The sequence below is a fragment of the Gorilla gorilla genome, chromosome 14 (assembly GCF_029281585.2).
Source record: "Gorilla gorilla gorilla isolate KB3781 chromosome 14, NHGRI_mGorGor1-v2.1_pri, whole genome shotgun sequence".
Classification (NCBI taxonomy): domain Eukaryota; kingdom Metazoa; phylum Chordata; class Mammalia; order Primates; family Hominidae; genus Gorilla; species Gorilla gorilla.
In genome coordinates this window covers 33,943,082-33,962,370 of record NC_073238.2, presented here as the reverse complement: position 1 = coordinate 33,962,370, position 19,289 = coordinate 33,943,082, and the positions used below count along the sequence as shown (strand labels likewise).

Sequence of the window (19,289 nt, the reverse complement as noted above, 5' to 3'; positions counted from 1 at the left end):
AACCACTGGAAAGGCTGAGCTGCAGCTCAGATTGTGGTCTCTAACAAAGCAAACTGGTTCAAAACCCATGTTCATTCCTGACAAGTGTGGGTCTTGCCTCTGGACCTGATATGCTTGATTTTCTTTTCTTTTTTTTTTTGAGACGGAGTCTTGCTCTGTCCCCAGGCTGGAGTGCAGTGGCGCCATCTCGGCTCACTGCAACCTCCACCTCCCAGATTCATGTGATGTCTGTGCCTTGGCCTCCTGAGTAGCTGAAATTGCATGAGCTATGTTTTGCTCAAGCGCAAAAAAAAAAACAGCTATTTTTTTCCTCATGCAAAAAAAATTTTGCCTGGCTAATTTTTGTATTTTGTAGTAGAGATTGGGTTTCACCATGTTAGCCAGGCTGGTCTCAAACTTCTGACCTCAAATGATCTGCCTGCCTCAGCCTCCCAAACTGCTAGGATTACAGGCGTGAACCACCGTGCCTGGACCCTAAAACTGTTTTCTAATAAAAATGGCATATATACATTTTAGTAACTTTCAAGCAATCAAGAAATCTTTAAAATTTTCTCCATACAGGCCTTTTTTTTTTTTTTTTTTTTTTGAGACAGAGTTTTGTGCTGTTGCCCAGGCTGGAGTGCAGTGGCACTATCTCAGCTCACTGCAACCTCCACCTCCTGGGTTCAAGCAATTCTCCTGCCTCAGCCTCCTGAGTAGCTGGGACCACAGGCGTGTGCCACCACAACCGGCTAATTTTTGTATTTTTAGTAGAGACGGGGTTTCACCATGTTGGCCAGGCTGGCCTCGAACTCCTGACCTCAAGTGATCCACCCTCCACAGTCTCCCAGGATTACAGGCATGAGCCACTGTGCCTGGCCCATCTTTTATGAACAATATTCTAAGCAATCTTTTAAATCTTTTAAATGTGTTGCTATTGAAAACTGTATGTTTTTATTTTTTATTTTTGAAAGAAAGTCTCACTCTTGTCCCCCAGGCTGGAGTGCGATGGCACGATCTCAGCTCACTGCAACCTCTGCCTTCCCGGTTGAAGCGATTCTCGTGCCTCAGCCTCCCGAGCAGCTGGGATTACAGACATGTGCCACCACGCCCAGCTAATTTTTGTATTTTTAGTAGAGATGGGGTTTCACCATGTTGGCCAGGCTGGTCTCAAAATCCTGACCTCAAATGAGCCACCCGCCTCGGCCTCCCAAGGTGCTGGGATTATACGTGTGAGCCACCGTGCCCGGCCCAAAAACTGTATCTTTTAAAAAATACATTTATTATTTATGTAGAAATGTATATAGGTTTAAAAAAGAAAATTGGCTTTTGTCACTGATCTTACATCCAGTCACCTTGCTAAATTTTTAATACTTCTAATAATTTATTTGTAGATTTTAGGTTTTTAATATGAATCTGATGACGACAGCTTTTTTTTTTTTTTGACAACAGTCTTGCTCTGTCGTCCAGGCTGAAGTGCAGTGGCACGATTTTAGCTCACTACAATCTCTGCCTCCTGGGCTCAAATGGTCCTCCTACCTTAGCCTCCTGAGTAGCTGGGACTACAGGTATGTGCCATCCTGCCTGGCTTATTTTATTTTATGTTATTTTATTACGTTGTTGTTGAGACGGAGTTTTGCTCTTGTTGCCCAGGCTGGAGTACAATGGCGCGATCTCGTCTCACTGTAACCTCCACCTTCCCGGATTTAAGCGATTATCCTGCCTCAGCCTCCCAAATAGCTGGGATTACAGGCATGCGCCTAATTTTGTATTTTTTGTAGAAGTGGAGTTTCACCATGTTGCCCAGGCTGGTCTCAAAACTTCTGAGCTCAAGCGATCTGCTTGGCCTCTCAAAGCGCTGGGATTATAGGTGTGAGGCATCCCGCCTGGGTGACAGCTATTTCCCCTCCCCGTTCCTTTCCAATGCCTATGCCTTTTTTATTTCTTTGTCTTACTGTACTGAGTAGACCTTAGTATAATGTTGAATAAAAGTGCTGACAGAAGGCATCCTTGTATTATTCCTGGTTTAAAATCAATGTTTCTGGCCAGTCATGGTGGCTCATGCCTGTAGTCCCAGCACACTGGGAGGCTGAGGCAAGTGGATCACTGGAACCCAGGAGTTCAAGACCAGCCTGGGAAACATGGTGAAACCCATCTCTATAAAAAATAAAATCAAATCAATGTTTCTAATGTTTCACCATTATAACTCATGCTGCTAAAGGGTTTTTTGGTGGTGGTGGTGGTGGTGTTTTGAGACAGGGTCTCACTCTGTTACCCAGGCTGGAGTACAGTGGTGTTATCATGGCTCACTGCATCCTCGAACTTCCGGGCTCAAGTGGTCCTCCTGTCTCAGCCATCCAAGTAGCTGAGGCTATAGGCAAATACTACCACACCCAGCTAATTTTTTAATTTTTTGTACAGACAGGGTCTTGCTTTCCCAGGCTAGTCTTGAACTGCTGGGCTCAAGTGATCCTCTCATTTCAGCTCCCAAAGTGTTAAGATTGTAGGTGTGAGCCACCACACCTGGCTTATGTTGCTAAAGGTTTAATGTCCTTTATCAATCGAGAAAGCTCCCTTTATTCATAATTTGTTTTTACTTTTTAATCCAGAATGCTGTTAAATCAATTTCTCCTTTATAATTTGTAGGAAAAACCCAACGTGATCATGAGATTTTTTTTTAAACAGGGCCAGATTAAATTTGCTAATATTTTGTGGGGGATTTTGCGTGTGACTTCATTTAGTGAGCTTGGCCTGTCATTTTTCTTTTTTTTGAGATGGTGTGTCGTTCTTGTTGCCCAGACTGGATTGCAATGGTTTCATCTCAGCTCACTGAAACCTCTGCCTCCTGGGTTCAAGCGATTCTCCTGCCTCAACTTCCTGAGTAGCTGGGATTACAGGCATGTGCCACCACATCCAGCTACTTTTGTATTTTTAGTAGAGAGAGGGTTTTTCCATGTTGGTAAGGCTGGTCTCGAACTCCCGACCTCAGGTGATTCACCCGCCTCGGCCTCCCAAAGTGCTGGGAATACAGGCATGAGCCACTGCGCCCAGCCTTTTCTTATATATAGTTTTTGTCTGGTTTTGGTACTGAAGTTATGATGGTCTCCCAGAATAAGTTAGCATTAGCATTCTTTGTCTATTTTTAGAACGACTTTTATAAGTTTGGTAGCCTTTGGTTTGAGAAACCCATCTGGCTTGGTATTAAATTTATGAGGCTGTTTTTATTATTCCACGTTCTTTTTTTTATTATTATACTTTAAGTTCTGGGGTACATGTGCAGAGCGTGCAGGTCTGTTACATAGGCATACACATGCCATGGTAGTTTGCTGCACCCCTCAACCTGTCATCTACATTAGGTGTTTCTCCTAATGCTATCCCTCCCAGAGCCCCCTACCCCCCGACAGGCCCTGGTGTGTGATGTTCCCCTCCCTGGGTCCATGTGTTCTCCTTGTTCAACTACCACTTATGAGTGAGAACATGTAGCGTTTAGTTTTCTGTTCTTGTGTTAGTTTGCTGAGAATGATGTTAGTCTGACAGGCTTCCCTTTGTGGGTAACCTGACTTTTCTCTCTGACTGGCCTTAACATTTTTTCCTTCATTTCAACCTTGGTGAATCTGATGATTACGTCTTGGGGATGCTCTTCTTGAGGAGTATCTTAGTGCTGCTCTCTGTATTTCCTGAATTTGAATGTTGGCCTGTCTTGCTAGATTGGGGAGGTTCTCCTGGATAATACTCTGAAGAGTGTTTTCCAACTTGGTTCCATCCTCCTCGTCACTTTCACGTACACTAATTAAACGTAGATTTGGTCTTCTCACATAGTTCCATATTTCTTGGAGGCTTTGTTCATTCCTTTTCATTCTTTTTCCTCTAATCTTGTCTTCTCGCTTTATTTCATTAAGTTGATCTTCAATCTCTGATATCCTTTCTTCCGCTTATCGATTTGGTTATTGATACTTGTGTATGCTTCATGAAGTTCTCGTGCTGTGTTTTCAGCTCCATCAGGTCATTTCTGTTCTTCTCTAAACTGGTTATTCTAGTCAGCAATTCCTCTAACCTTTTCTCAACGTTCTTAGCTTCCTTGCATTGGGTTAGAACATGCTCTTTTAGCTCAGAGGAGTTTATTACCCACCTTCTGAAGCCTACTTCTGTCAATTCGTCAAACTCATTCTCCGCCCAGTTTTGTTCCCTTGGCGAGGAGTTGTGATCCTTTGGAGAAGAGGTGTTCTGGTTTTTGCAATTTTCAGACTTTTTGCACTGGTTTCTCCCCATCTTTTTGGAGTTATCTACCTTTGGTCTTTGGTTGGTGACTTTCAGATGGGGTGTCTGAGTGGACATCCTTTTTGTTGATGTTGATGCTATTCCTTTCTGTTTGTTAGTTTTCCTTCTAACAGGCACCTCTGCTGCAGGTTTGCTGGAGGCCCACTCCAGACTCTGTTTGCCTGGGTATCACCAGCGGAAGCTGCAGAACAGCAAAGATTGCTGCCTGTTCCTTCCTCTGGAAGCTTCGTCCCAGAGGGGCACCCGCCAGATGCCAGCTGGAGCTCTCCTGTATGAGGCGTCTGTTGGCCCCTACTGGGAGGTATCTCCCAGTCAGGAGACATGGGGGTCAGGGACCCACTTGAGGAGGCAGTCTGACCCTTAGCAGAGCTCAAATGCTGTGCTGGGAGATCCACTGCTCTCTTCAGAGCCGTGAGGCAGGGACGTTTAAGTCTGCTGAAGCTGTGCCCACAGCCGCCCCTTCCCCGAGTTGCTCTGTCCCAGGGAGATGGGGGTTTTATCTATAAGACCCTGACTGTGGCTGCTGCCTTTTTTCCAGAGATGCCCTGCCCAGAGAGGAGGAATCTAGAGAGGCAGTCTGGCCACAGCAGCCTTGCTGAGCTACGGTGCGCTCCTCCCAGTTCGAACATCCCGGAGGCTTTGCTTACACTATGAGGGTAAAACCACCTACTCAAGCCTCAGCAATGGCGGACACCCCTCCTCCCACCAAGCTCAAGTGGCCCAGATTGATCTCAGACTGCTGTGCCGGCAGCGAGAATTTCAAGCCAGTGGATCTTAGCTTGCTGAACTCTGTGGGGGTGGCACCCGCCAAGCCAGACCACTTGGCTCCCTGGCTTCAGCCCCCTTTCCAGAGGAGTCAACGGTTTTGTCTCGCTGGCGTTCCAGGTGCCACTGGGGTATGGAAAAAAAACTCCTGCAGCTAGCTCAGTGTCGGCCCAAACAGCCACCCAGTTTTGTGCTTCAAATCCAGGGCCCTGGCGGCATAGCCACCAGAGGGAATCTCCTGGTCTGTGAGTTGCGAAGACCATGGGAAAAGCACAGTATCTGGGCCAGAGTGCACCGTTCCTCATGGCACAGTACCTCAGGGGTTCCCTTGGCCAAGGGAGGGAGTTCCCCGACCCCCTGCATTTCCCGGGTGAGGCAACGCCCGACCCTGCTTTGGCTCACCCTCCGTGGGCTGCACCCACTGTCCAACCAGTCCCAATGAGATGAACCGGGTACCTCAGTTGGAAATGCAGAAATCACCTGCTTTCTGTGTCAATCTCGCTGAGAATTGCGGAATGGAGCTGTTCCTATTCGGCCATCTTGCCAGCAATCCCGTATTTCATGTTCTTTTTTTATTTTGAGATGGAGACTCGCACTGTTGCCCAGGCTGGGGTGCAGTGATGTGATCTTGGCTCACCACAACCTCTGCCTCCTGGGTTCAAGCGATTCTCCTGCCTCAGCCTCCCGAGTAGCTGGGACTACAGGCACGTGCCACCATGCCTGGCTAATTTGTTTTGTATTTTTAGTAGAGACGGGGTTTCAGCATGTTGTCCAGGCTGGTCTCGAACTCCTGACCTTGTGATCTGCCCGCCTCGGCCTCCCAAAGTGCTGGGATTACAGGCGTAAGCCACCGTGCCCAGCCCTTTAACAGTTGTGACTGTTCAGTCTTGTTTGGATCAGTCTCATTATTTTTTTCCCAAGGAATTTTTCCATGTCATTCAGTTTTCAAACCTCTTTTTCAATTTTAGAGATGAAGTCTTGCTACGTTGACCAGGATGGAGTACAGTGGCTATTCACAGTTACAATCTTAGCATAATATAGCCTCAAACTCCTGGGCTTATTGATCCTCCTGCCTCGCTTCCAGAGTAGCTGTGACTATAGGCACATGCCACCATGCCCAGCCAGTTTTCTTTTTTTTTTTTTTTGGAGGTGGAGTCTCACTGTGTCACCCAAGCTGGAGTGCTGTGGTGTGATTTCAGCTCACTGCAACCTCCGCCTCCCAGGTTCAAGCAATTCTCCTGCCTCAGCCTCCTGAGTAGCTGGGAATACAGGTGCACACTGCCACGCCCAGCTAAGTTTTTGTATTTTAGTAGAGATGGGGTTTCACTGTGTCGCCCAAGCTGGTCTCCAACTCCTGAGCTCAGGCAATCCACCTGCCTCAACCTCCCAAAGTGCTGGGACTACAGGCCACTGTGCCTGGCCGCCTAGCTAGTTTTCAAATCAACTGGTAAGAAATTGCTCATAGAATTTTCATCTTTTAAATCTGTACACAACCTGTAATCGTACCTCTTTTTCATGTGTTTCTTTTGTTCTCAACAAACTGTGTCAGAGGCTTATTTTATAGAAAACCAGGAATCCACTTCTGGCTTTACTGATGTACTGATGTTCCCCTACTGTATCTGTTTTTTACTGCCTGGTATCTCAACAGCAGTGTTACTATTTGGCATCTGCCCTCTGGGTGACCTACCTCTTCCTCCTTGCCCACTGGTACCAGAAATTACCCTAATTTCCTGCAAGCTCAGCAATACATCCAAAAGCACATTTTCCCTCGGTATCCAAGATATAGTCATTTTTGTAGTATAAGGGTTTCCCAGGCGATCTAGTCTGTCATATATTCCGAATTTTTCAATTCTCAACTGTTTCTCAAGATTCACAAATTATACAAAGTTTTATTAGACTAACCTCTCTGATTTATTAGGTCCTAGTTATAAACATGTATGTACACTTTTTAGCACTCCTCCTCCCCACCACTACTGTAGTCTGTATTCTTCTTCTTGACCAGTTCCAATGTCCTCAGGACAGCATTTATAATATAATCTTATTTAGTGTTATTTGCTACAACATTAAAAGGGTAAAATACAAATAAGTTTATATTTGATAATTTCCTGAAAGAAATCTATTAAATAGTAAGATATAAAATGGGGCTGCCAGGTAAGAGTAGGTAAGGTAGAAAATCAGAAATCTTTTAATTTCTATACGTGCTGAGAACATTATAGGAACTCAGAAAAATTGTTTGATCCATTGAGAAGTCACAGAATGACCCATCTTCAATATAAAATGTTATTTATTCAGGAGATCCAAATAAACTCTTCGACTCCATTATTTTTTGATCGTTGAGATCAGAAATACAGAGAAGAGTACAGTAAAATAATATGGTGCACTACCTTGAAAAATTCTGCAAAATGATTCCAAACTCACCCGAATTCTCATCTGCTTGGCACACGCTGTCTAAAACCTCCTGATCACCTTCTGCAGCAATGTATGCCCAAGTATCCGTTTCGTCTCTGGTGTTTCTCCTTTCTTTAAGTGACTGTTTGTTTTCCTTGGTTTTGTGATCGTCTATGGTTTTAAAATCCAGTGGTATTTCTTCCCTTTTCCGATTATTCTCAGAAACATCATTTTTTTCTTCTGGAGTTAATTTAAATAAATCAAATGCATTTCTGATTTCCTTAAGTGCTAATGAAAAAATTAAAATAGATGGTTAAGTATGAGTCACAAATTTGTTACATTCAAAAGAAAATCTAACTTAGTGTTAAAGCAACAAGATATTTTCTTAATTTTTACTAACATCTACCTTGCTTATAAAGCCTGGTCTGATTTACTGTCAAAGCCACAAAATCGTTTCAGCTGGTCTTTCTACTGGCTGCTCAATATTCAGAAAGGATGTCCAGTGTGAATGGCTGTTAAGCATATGTTCTGAACTACTCACCTGCAGTTGTGACAAAGGCCTACTGAAGGCAGTGAGTCTCAGAGTGATCCAAGTCACACCAGCACCTTTCCCACAGCTAAAGACACCAGACTGTCTATAGCTGGATCTTGAAGCTTGTACCAAAATGGCTTCTGGTGGCAAGTGAGGGAAACAGCAGGGTGCCAGAGCACTGCCTGTGTACCTGGTAAAACTGTACCTGATGCTACCAGCTTTTAACTAAAGAAGAAAGTGGGAAGAAAACTGGCAGGTACTAGACCTGACATAAGAAATAACCCCAAAAAGAAGAGAATTAGGATGAATTCTATTATAAACTCTGGGTACACAGCAGACAGGTTTTATTATCAGGGAATATTGAAAACTGGACTCTAGTGAGTACCCTTATGAATGGGACAAACAGTAGTTCCATTTAAGGCTGTATGTTCACAGTAAAAATGTATCTGAAACTGACATACAAGATACTAGGAGGAAAAAAGGTTAACAAGGCCAGGTCCAGTTTTACAGTATTTTGAACCTCTAGTCATTCTTTGAAGAATAGAAGGCATTTAAGATTTTTGTTTTGCTTTGAACAACAGTCTCACAGCCACTTTATGTGTGACCCACTGAAACAGCCACTGCTCCTGCCACTTCATTCACCTGCTTCTACTGCCAAAACCAGCCTAGGCTTAGAAAAAAAACTTACTTTTAATATTACTTCAGTTACATACAGCTTTCAGTAAGAAAACCTAAGGAAAATCATCCATCTCTTAGAACCACTGTTTGCCAGAAAACATGTGTTCCAAGTACTTTTGCTACAGAAACTAAATATTTATCTGCTAGGGTTTATTCAAATACCGTAATGGTGTTTTTTTGTTTGTTTTCAAGAAATATAAAGTATTTGTTCCAATATTTATATATATTATGGATTTTCTATTATGGTCTATCTTGAAGTGATCCAAAATGCATATTCAATATTATATTTACACAAATGACACAGAGTTACATATAATGAATATATTAAAAGGTTTTTTTAAATTTAGCATCTGCTATAAAAACACATTTATTTTTCTGCCACAACTAATTTCCAGTCTCAGTAGTTCTAATCAGATCCCTCATCATATTAAAAAGGAAAAACAAGGTGAAAATAAGGAAAAAAAATTATATAAATTTTTATATAATAAATTTAGGTAACTGGTTATTTGTATAAAAGATAGCAACGTAAATGGCAAAACGTTAATATTTACACTCACTCTTTAATCCTTTTGGCTCTTTTCTGCCTTTTTCTTCTTTGTCAGAATCATGCCTTTTCTGATATTTTTCTTTGGATTCATTTCTTTTGGTCTCTTTGTCCTGAAAATGACATGATATCCAAAACAAGAATGGATAAAGAGTTGACACTGTAAATTTATTTGAGAACCGGAAAATACAGGTTTGTGGCTTCAGGGAATCACCCTTGTATACTGTGGTACATGATAACTGATCATTAAATCCTCTTCACACAAAAGAATTTTGCTTCCTCAGTCAACCATATAATAATTCACAAAATATCAAATTCAAAACCCAACATCAGTTTTCCAACCCTCTTTTAGGAATTTTATTATTAAAACAAAAAAAAGAAAATTCTAAGAAAGTTTTCCACCCATAGTCTTAACCAACCATGACTATTGTACTTCTCCATGTTCCCCCTTCTGGTCCTCGTACTTTTACATGGATAATCTTTTTTAAAATTCATTTTTGTTTACATTACACACATATTTTTACATGACTGTGTTCACATTTATGTAGGGTTTTCTTCTCCACTGCATTTTCTAAGTTGTTCTATTTTGCTGTAGCACTAATGAAGATAATACTGCCATAAATAACTATGTATGCACAGCTTTTCCTTCTTTAAAATGATTTCCTTAAAATACATTCCCAAAACTGGAAATAATGGATGAAAAAAATGATGTTTTTTATAGCCCTTGATAAATATTGCATATATAAATACTCTCATAATTTGAAAAATATATCCATTTTGCAAAGCCATATAAAAATAATTTTTATAATGGGACAAATTCTCTATTAAATACATTTTTATAAGCATTAAAATACTGGTTAATGTAGTTTGTGTCCTATTATTTAATAGTGGTATACTCAAGACAACAGGGGAAATGACCAAGCAGGATGTGAAAAGTTAATAAAATAAGCTGATGAAGCTATAAACCTGAGTATACAATGCTCCATATATCATCTGAGTACCTCTAAAAACCATCCTGATTTTTGTTCACAAATTAGCCTTTAATTTTCTAGTCATAATCATTCTAAGAGAAACAAACCAGAGACTAAGAGATAAGCTGCGGTGTCCAAAAGCTGGAGGATCTTCATTTATGACCGCCCATGGTCATAAACACTTTCTTATAGCTTGACTGTTTCCCTTTCCTTGCTTGTGAAATGTCTTGACCACTCAACACGGGTTTTCTGCTGCCTCCCGTGGCCCTTACCTCCTCGGCTGAGTCCGTGGACCAGAGGCCTCTCTCTTCCCCGCTCAACCTCCAGCCCTTTGGCGTTTGGGCAGATACAGGCATCAGCTTCTCTAACTCTGCAGCACTTTTGCTTCTGTCTTGATTCCTCTGCTTTTTAGGCACAGTTTTCTTCTCTAAGAAAGCGTTCTTGTTCTCTAGCTTCCTGTTCTCTCTAGTGTCCTCAGCCTTTCTCGGGGTCTTCTTTTTCCTCCTGCCTCTGACATCGGTATCCTCCTCAGCACTCATGGCACTGTCTAGGGGCTTCTCAAAGCCATGCTCCAGCCCCATGTCCTGCCCTGCTCTCTCTCTTGCACTTTTAGTGTTTTGTTTCTCTTCTCTGCTGTCGGAATGTAGCCCTTCACTGTCATCCTCCGGAAAGGGGGAATCATTAAGTACACTTGATTCAGATTCCACCTGGGATTCGACAAATTTTTCTTTTTTTGTTTTTCTATTTTCTTTGGGATCTTCTCTTGTTTTCGTCTTTAAATCTCTTATTTCACCCTTTTTAACTTTCTTTAATTCCTTTGTTTCTTTTACTTCATCTTTTTTGGGCTTTTTGGACTCCTTTAGTTCTTCTTTGGCTTCAGAAATTCTTTTCTTTGTCCTTAAATCAAAAACTAAACTTTCCAAGGAGCTCTCCAGGTCTGGTTTGGACTTGTCTTTTAGCTTCCCGGCCTTTGCTTTTTTCTTTTTCAGATCATCTGGGCTTTTCTCTTCTCTCTGCCTTAATTTTTTCTTTTTCTTCTTTAGGGAAGTATCTTCTTTTGTCTCACTTTGCTGATCGCTATCAGAGTTCGCCTCAAATATGTCGTTATTTAAGGATAGTCTCTATAAAATACAAAACAGATTAAAATATTCATTAACATATTGATTTTAAAGGTTTTGAAAAGTAGTACTAATGAAATTTGGTAAGAATATTTTTTGTTCCAAGCAGAATCTCAACTTATTAAAACTGCTTACCTAAGCTGAAATCGTATGCTACCTCTATCTCTGACTCAGCAAACAGGTCTTGGCGGTGAGGGCAAGTGTGAGTCTGGAAGGCAGGGGCGCACAGAAACTCAGTGCCGCTGAGCGCCCAACCCAAAGTGGGAGTGAACAGACTCAGGTATGGTGGGCTATAAATGATTTGAATTTCAACATTTCCAAAACCACCAAGAAAGTAATTTTTACAGACTTTCTTGGCTGCCAACAAAGTAGTTACCAATGCAAATACAAAACGTTTTCTAAGACCCTGGATCCTGGAATGTCCTTAAACTTGCTCCTACGTTTGACAGTTATGTACAGAACAAGCAAGACTGCACACAAATCTTACTTCCGAAGTTCATGTGTTATCTGAAATATTGCTTATGAAAAAATATTTTCCTATTTTAAAATTGAAAAAAAGAAACTTAAGAATAAAGTACTTGTATAAACACAAAAACACTACGCAAAGTATTTTCTGTTCCCATTTCCCAAAACCACCTTATCCTAAATGACTTGTGGGTAGAGAGAAGGGATGGAAACAATAGCTTTTTTTTTTTTTTGAGACAGAGTCTCATTCTGTCACCCAGGCTGGAGTGCAGTGACTCACTGCAACCCCTGCCTCCTGGGTTCAAGCGATTCTCCTGCCTCAGCTTCACGAGTAGCTGGGATTAGAGGCACGCGCCACCCCACCCTGCTAATTTTTGTATTTTTAGTAAAGACAGGGTTTCATCATGTTGTCCAGGCTGGTCTCGAACCCCTGACCTCTCGGCCTCCCAAAGTGCTGAGATTACAGGGGTGAGCCACGGCGCCTGGCCAGATATACTTTAAAAATGTCTTCCCTGCACTGCCTAAGAAATGGACACCACCAAGGTTAACAAGTGGGAATATGGTGGCACTGGCTTAACCTTTCCAATCTCCCTGAATCACCTCATAAAAAACAAGGCAACCAGGACAGCAAAACAAAACTCCCCACAGACAGCTTTTGGTTTTAGTAAGTCCCAAGTCCATAACACACAGGCCTTACCAAAACTAAAACAGTGGTAAGGCCCATGTGGTGTGGATGGTCACTCAGGGGAAGTGAAGGCAACAATCCGGAAAAGCCCAGGCTGCTGCTGCCTGAGAGAGCAGCTGTGGGGTGGGGCCTCCTGCGCACTGGGCAAGGAGGAGGAGAGAGGTGGCTGACCCCTCCCAGGCCCTGCAAAAGGGACCAGTGAAGCTCTCCTCAGGACTTCCAGGACCAAGCCCCACAAGGAGGAAAAACTGCTAGGATTAGATTCCAAACCAAGTAGGCCGGAGAAGACAGAAACAAAAGATCTAAAAAAAAAATTTTTTTTTAATTAGCCAGGTTGACTATCCTAAAAGCAATAAAAGCATACCAAAAAGACATGTCTATAAAACAGAAGAGAAAACAAATAAAAACTTTGGAGCATCAGACAAAAAGATCCCAAGTCACTTACAAGACAAATAAACTCAACTGGTCGTCAAGAGCAATGTTTTGTGCCAGATAACAATGGATTAACACAGTAAGACACCTGAGAAAAGAAAATGTGCACTAAGGAATCTGCAACTGGCATTCAGATAGAAAGGCTGCCAACACACTGTTAGGAAACAAAAGAAGTCAGTGAATATTGTTCTCAAGAGCCTTCCTACCACAGAGGTGGGTCGCAAACTCTTGCATGCACCTCTGCTGGGGACTGATGCTCCTGCCGGAGTCCACACTTTGAGACATCCGGTACTAAAGCATGAACTTCAGATAACCAAAAATGACTGGACAAACATCACCATAAGGACTGGTGGAAAGCATTAATTATGTATTTGCTTCTAGGACTAAGACTGAATGAGGGTTATAAGAGAGACTGTAGTATGTGTGACTAAATGTTCTAACAAGGTACAGTGTATCTAGGAAATAACAGGGAGATGTGGTGAGAACATATTAAAGGAATATTATGCTTGCTGATTATAGTTATTAACTGGGAGTAAAGGACAGTATTTCAAATTAGATATAGAGGGAGAGAGAGGGCAGGGAGAAGATAGGTCCTAGTTAATTTCTAGTTTTATCCTTTGAACCACATTAAGTATTTTACATACTCAACAAAATTGCATCGGCAAGGATGGAGGAACCCTAAAACTGAATACAAACAGACAAATGAACCTGTTTATAAAATTGATAACCACACAGAAAAAAAAATTCAAGTAACTTCTGAACATTAAACAGTGCATATATTCTAAGAACAAACAGAACTACAAATGAATGTGGAACTTTATCAAATAGATTAACAAATACTGTTTGTCATTCACAGTAGAAAGGGCATAGCAAATGTGAGGTTAATTTCTCTGTATTGTAAGATTTAGTAAATGAGGACATGCAATACTGTTGTGACCAGAGTTCTCCTGGTAGGAAAAGGGAGAACACGTAGGTCTCTGTGGTGACACTGTGGTGACAGGCCGAGTTACAGAGGTCAGCATGGATTTATTGAGGCTGGGATGTGCCACTGTGCCAAAAAAGAGAGCAGTGCTACCCTGAGTGGGAGCGCCAGGACACAGGGGCTGGTATGAAGGGGTTCCAGCTAAATGTGCAACAGTTTTAGCACCAATAGTAACATGTTGAATAAAAGAATCTCTGAGAATGTACTGGTGCCAAAAAAAATACCCATATTTGTTTTCTGAATAAAATATGTATTAATAAAAGATTATTTTAAAGGAAGGGCAAAGGGCAAAATTAGTATATGGTACCATCTTTAAAAGAAAAATCAGGTCGGGCACAGTGGCTCACACCTGTAATCCCAACCAACACTTTGGGAGGCCGAGGTGCGAGGATTACTTGAGGCCAGGAGTTCCTACCAGCCTGATCAATAGAGAGAGACCCTGTCTCTGGAAAAAAGAAAAAAAATTAGCCAGGCCTGGTGGCGTGTATTTATAGTCCTAGCTGCTTGGGAGGCTGAGATGGGAGGATTGTCACTTGAACCCAGGAGGTTGAGGCTGCAGTGGGCCATGACTGTGCCACTGCACTCCAGCCTGCGTGACAGAAGCAAGACTCTGTATTTAAAAATAGATGAGAAGAAAAGAAAAAAATCATACATCTACGTATAACCTGAAGACAGATCAAGCACAGAAAACATATTTTACCTATCTTTCCGTAACTGTAACTGTTTAGGGGTCTGGCCCCTATGAGACACTCCATGTTTACTCAAAAAAGAAAAAAAAGCTAAAAATACTACGATGTTGACAAAACAGTTCAGTAGAAGTCCATTAGTGTCACGTAACATCACTCAAAACTCATGACAGACCAGTGGTCATCTTATAAATACACCTGTTTTACTAAGTGATTGCTTCACTTACTAAACCAGTGCTGACCCGTGTATGGTAGTTATGTAGTATACACACATGCTCAATAAATGCCAGGCACTTCTGTTATTGCTATTATTATTAACAACTACTACACACAGTCAAAACTAATATTGTTTTGGTCATTTAAGAAAAGACTAGGTATTTTAAAAAACATAGTTGAAACTTAAATTGTAGGGAGAAAGATCAATGTTCAGCCTATAAAATCATGAGAATCATTCTCTTAATGTGAGATATCTTCACTATATAGTTCTAAGTTTTTTTTTTTTTTTAAACCAGGTCCTCACCAGATAATTTGTTTTAACTAGCAGAAAAAGCAGGCATAAGACATAGTTAATAATGCAGAATAAATATAATATACAAAAACAAGTTGCTCATATCATGGACGAACAAATGATAGTTTGGCATGTCTCTTTTTTCTCCACCTTTACCTTACTCTTAACTTAAAGGAAAATATCAATATTCATCTCCAAACTATTCTTGTTTGTCAACTGCAACTGTAGGTTGGGTACAGAAAGAAGAATCCAGCAAAAATCACTGAAAGCAGTCTGTGAGAATTGGCTACATGGAATTTACACTAAAGAATACTGTACACTTTGTTATTTGTAAATCATTTACTACACATACTTTGAGAGTTAAAATTTACAATAAATTTATGTATGTAAAAACAAATATGAGACAAAACATAGTACCTGAATATCCTTCCTGACTGCTTTGGCTTTGTTCTCTGCAATTTTCTTCCTAAATTCAAGAAGCACTTCTTTACAGTCCTCCAGGTGAATCTCGGGCTCCCAGGTATCATCATCCGATGTATAGCCTTTCCAGCGAACTTTGTAAAGAACTTTACCCTGTTATAGAAAATAAAAGGAGGCAAATAAAGCAGATTGTTAACTTGATTAAATTTCCAAAAAAAAAAAAAAAAAAAACTGATGAGAAGACATGAAAGAACTTGAAAACTGCTTCTAAGTGGAAATTTTCACATTCTAAAGTACACGCATCTCCTGAGAAAAGTGGCTTAAGAAAAAAAGTATTGACCAGGTGCAGTGGCTCATGCCTATAATCCCAGCACTTTGAGAGGTCAAGGTGGGCAGACTGCTTGAGCCCAGGAGTTTGAGAACAGCCTGACCAACATGGTGAAACCTCGTCTCTACTAAAAATACAAAAATTATGGGCCAGGCACAGTGGCTCATGCCTGTAATCCCAGCATTTTGGGAGGCCGAGGCAGGCGCATCACCTGAGGTCAGGAGTTGAAGACCAGCCTGGCCAACATGGTGAAACCTTTTCTCTACTAAAAAACACAAAAAAATTAGCTGGGTGTGGTGGTCGGCGCCTGTAATCCCAGCTACTTGGGAAGCTGAGGCAGGAGAATCGCTTGAACCCAGAAGGCAGAGGTTGCAGTGAGCCAAGATCACACGCCATTGCACTCCAGCTTGAGCAACAAGAGCGAAACTCTGTCTCAAAAAAAAAAAAAAAAAAAAAAGATGGTGGCATGTGCCTGTAGTCCCAGCTACTTGGGAGGCTGAGGCAGGAGAATCGCTTGTATCCAGGAGGCGGAGGTTGCAGTGAGCAGAGATTGTGCCACTGCACTCCTGCCTGGGCAAAAGAGCAAGACTCCATCTCAAAAAAAAAATTAGCTGGGCACAGTGGCATGCAACTGTGGTCCAAGTTACTTAGGAGGCTGAGGTGGGAGGATTACTTAAGCCCAGGAGGCAGAGGTTGCAGTGAGCCAAGATAGTGCCATTGCACTCCAGCCTGGGTAACAGAGCCAGACCCTGGTGTGGAAAACAAAAGAGAGAAATGAAAAGAAAAAACAGTATATTATTGATCTGTTTTTCATAAACCAAAGACTGAAGTCCTATTCTGATTCCATAAAGCAGTATGTAATTCTTGAAAAGCAATGAAAAATAGGAAAGATAGGAAGAACCAAATAATAAATGGATACTGAAAACAATTTGATCTATTTCCTTCACCTATTACATTAATACATATTTAGAATGTTTTTAAAACATTAGGATAATACTATAATTTTTAATATTGCTTTTTCACTTACGTATCAAGCACTTTTTGTTATAACTTTTCAAACGCTCTTTAGTGACTTAAGATTATTCCATCATACAAATACAACAAAAAATAGTACAAAAACGCTCCCTTTGTTACGATGGTTGTTTAGATCATTTCCATTTTGTTTGTACTTATAAATAAAGCTGTAATATCCCTGTGTATCTCTTATTAAGTTGTTAGAATAAATTCCCAGAAAGGAGGTCAATGGGGTAAAAAAAACCTAGCCATTTCCAGGGTTGATGGCAGCCAGGCGTGGTAGTAGGCACCTAGAGTCCCAGATACTTGACAGGCTGAAGTGGGAGGATCGCTTAAGCTCAGGAGTTCGAAGCCAGCCTGGGCAACATAGTGAAATCCCATCTCGAAAAAAAAAAAAAAAAAAAAAAAAGGCAAGCCATTTAAGGATTAAAACACACTGCCAAATGCCTTCCAGAAAAAATGCTCCAATTTACACTCCACCAGATACAAGAGTCCATCTCTCTATATCAGGGGTCAGCAAACTACAGCAGGGCCTGCCTCCTGTTTTTGCTCACCTTGTGATCTAAGAATCGTTCTATATTTTTAAATGGTTAAAGGGAAATCAAAAGAATTACATTCATCAACTGCTTTACAATGTGCCATGCGCTGTCTAAATCTTTGCATTTATTAGTTCATCATTAATATTTACAACATCCCCATGAACTAGGTAGTATTACTCATTTTATAGATGAGGAGACTAAAGCTTCTAGATAAAGTAACTAGTCAAAGATCACACAGCTAATGGGTAGTTCAGCTGAAATTCAAACCCAGAGTCTTACCCCAGAGCTTTTTTTTTTTTTTTTTTTGGTTTTTTTTTTTTTTTAAGACAGGGTCGCCCAGGCTGGAGAGCAGTGGTGCGATCTTGGCTCACTGCAACCTCCGCCTCCCGGGTTCAAGTGATTCTCATCGCTCAGCCTCCCAAGTAGCTGAGATTACAGGTGGGCACCACCATGCTCAGCTGAGTTTTGTATTGTTTAGTAGAGATGGGGTTTCGGCATGTTGGCCAGGCTGGTTTCAAACTCCTGGGCTCAAGAGATCTGTCCGCCTCGGCCTCCCAAAATGCTGAGATTACAGGCATGAGCCTCTGCGCCTGGCCCATAAAATTCTTAACACAGGAATAAGTTTTCATGACTTTGGATTTGGCAATGCATCTGTAACTGGGGACCTCAGTTTTTAAAATATATTTTAATCACCTTCTTTTTCTTCCTTCCCTCCTCTCTTACCCCTGCATTCCTTTCCTCTCTAGACACTCTCTTCCAGCAATGCATGCTTATCTAATTATGCTCTTGCTTAAGAAATTCCAGAGGCTAGGCCAGGTGTGGTGGCTCACACCTGTAATCCCAGCACTTTGGGAGGCCGAGGCAGGTGGATCACGAGGTCAGGAGTTTGAGACCACCCTGACCAACATGGTGAAACCCTGTCTCTACTAAAAATACAAAAATTAGCCGGGTGTGGTGGCGTGTGCCTGTAATTCTGGCTACTCAGGAGCCTGAGGCAGGAGAATCGCTTGAACCCAGGAGGCGGAGGTTGCAGTGAGCTGAGATCACACCATTGTACTCCAGCCTGGGTGACAGAGCAAGATTCCATCTCAAAAGAAAAAAAAAAAAAAAAAGACATTCCAGAGGCTAATCTCAAATAAACCAGGCACTGTAGAATCCTCCTGCTCAGGAGGAGTCGCAAGCAACTAGGCTACCACCAGCGCCAACCAGACCTCCAGATGGGTGACTAGCCAAAATAGCCATCCAAACAAAGACACACAGACCCTGTAGCACCACTCCCACATGTCTCCCATACCAAGCTGCCTTTTAAAAACCCTATGGTAAATTTTTTTTTTTTTTGAGACGGAGTCTCGCTCTGTTGCCCAGGCTGGAGTGCAGTGGCACAATCTCAGCTCACTGCAACCTCTGCCTCCTGGGTTCAAGCAATTCTCCTGCCTCTGCCTCCCAAGTAGCTGGGATTACAGGTGCCCAGCACCACGCCGGCTAATTTTTGTATTTTTAGTAGAGATGGGGTTTCACCATGTTGGCCAGGCTGGTCTTGAACTCCTGACCTCAAGAGATCCGCTATCACCATTCTAGCTACACACTTAACACTTGCCTGATTTTCTTCACACCACCGGCAAGGCAATAAACTTTCCAAGCGAAGTGCCAAGAACTGCTCCCCACCCATTTTACCCTTCAATTGTACCCACACTGCCCTTCAATCATTCAGTTATCTGTGTAGAAAGATCAAGTACAAGCACTGAGTAGAATCTGAACTCAAGAAATATCAGAAAAAGAACAGATTCAAAATCTTAACTTTTTTTTTTTTTTTTGAGACAGAGTCTTGCTCTGTCAGGCTGGAGTGCAGTGTCATGATCTCGGCTCACCACAACCTTCGCCTCCTGGGTTCAAGTGATTCCCCTGCCTCAGCCTCCCGAGTAGCTGAGACTACAGGCGCACACCACCACGCCTGGCTAATTTTTTGTATTTTAGTAG

At 41.8% G+C, this 19,289-nt stretch overlaps 2 protein-coding genes across 6 annotated transcripts in view; one reads left to right on the top strand and one right to left on the bottom strand.

Annotated features, from left to right (window-relative positions):
- PSPC1 (paraspeckle component 1) overlaps window positions 1-7,444 on the top strand; it is a 130,108-nt gene extending 122,664 nt beyond the window's left edge. Inside the window, exons 9-10 of one of the 2 annotated variants that reach the window (XR_010130488.1) lie at window positions 1,432-1,547; window positions 4,796-7,444. The gene's annotated coding sequence lies outside the window, so the exon portion shown is untranslated. Of the gene's footprint in view, window positions 1-1,431; window positions 1,548-4,795 lie in introns of those variants that run through there. The other variant, XR_010130485.1, reaches the window with a different exon arrangement.
- Window positions 1-19,289, bottom strand: part of MPHOSPH8 (M-phase phosphoprotein 8) — a 73,900-nt gene that overhangs the window by 15,650 nt on the left and 38,961 nt on the right. For all 4 annotated transcript variants that reach the window (XM_063697164.1, XM_063697163.1, XM_055360111.2 and 1 more), the window contains 4 exons: window positions 15,429-15,584; window positions 10,408-11,256; window positions 9,178-9,277; window positions 7,441-7,698 (listed from right to left, as the gene is read on the bottom strand). In XM_063697164.1, coding sequence (XP_063553234.1) covers window positions 7,441-7,698; window positions 9,178-9,277; window positions 10,408-11,256; window positions 15,429-15,584 — 1,363 coding nt within the window. The remainder of the gene's footprint in view (window positions 1-7,440; window positions 7,699-9,177; window positions 9,278-10,407; window positions 11,257-15,428; window positions 15,585-19,289) is intronic.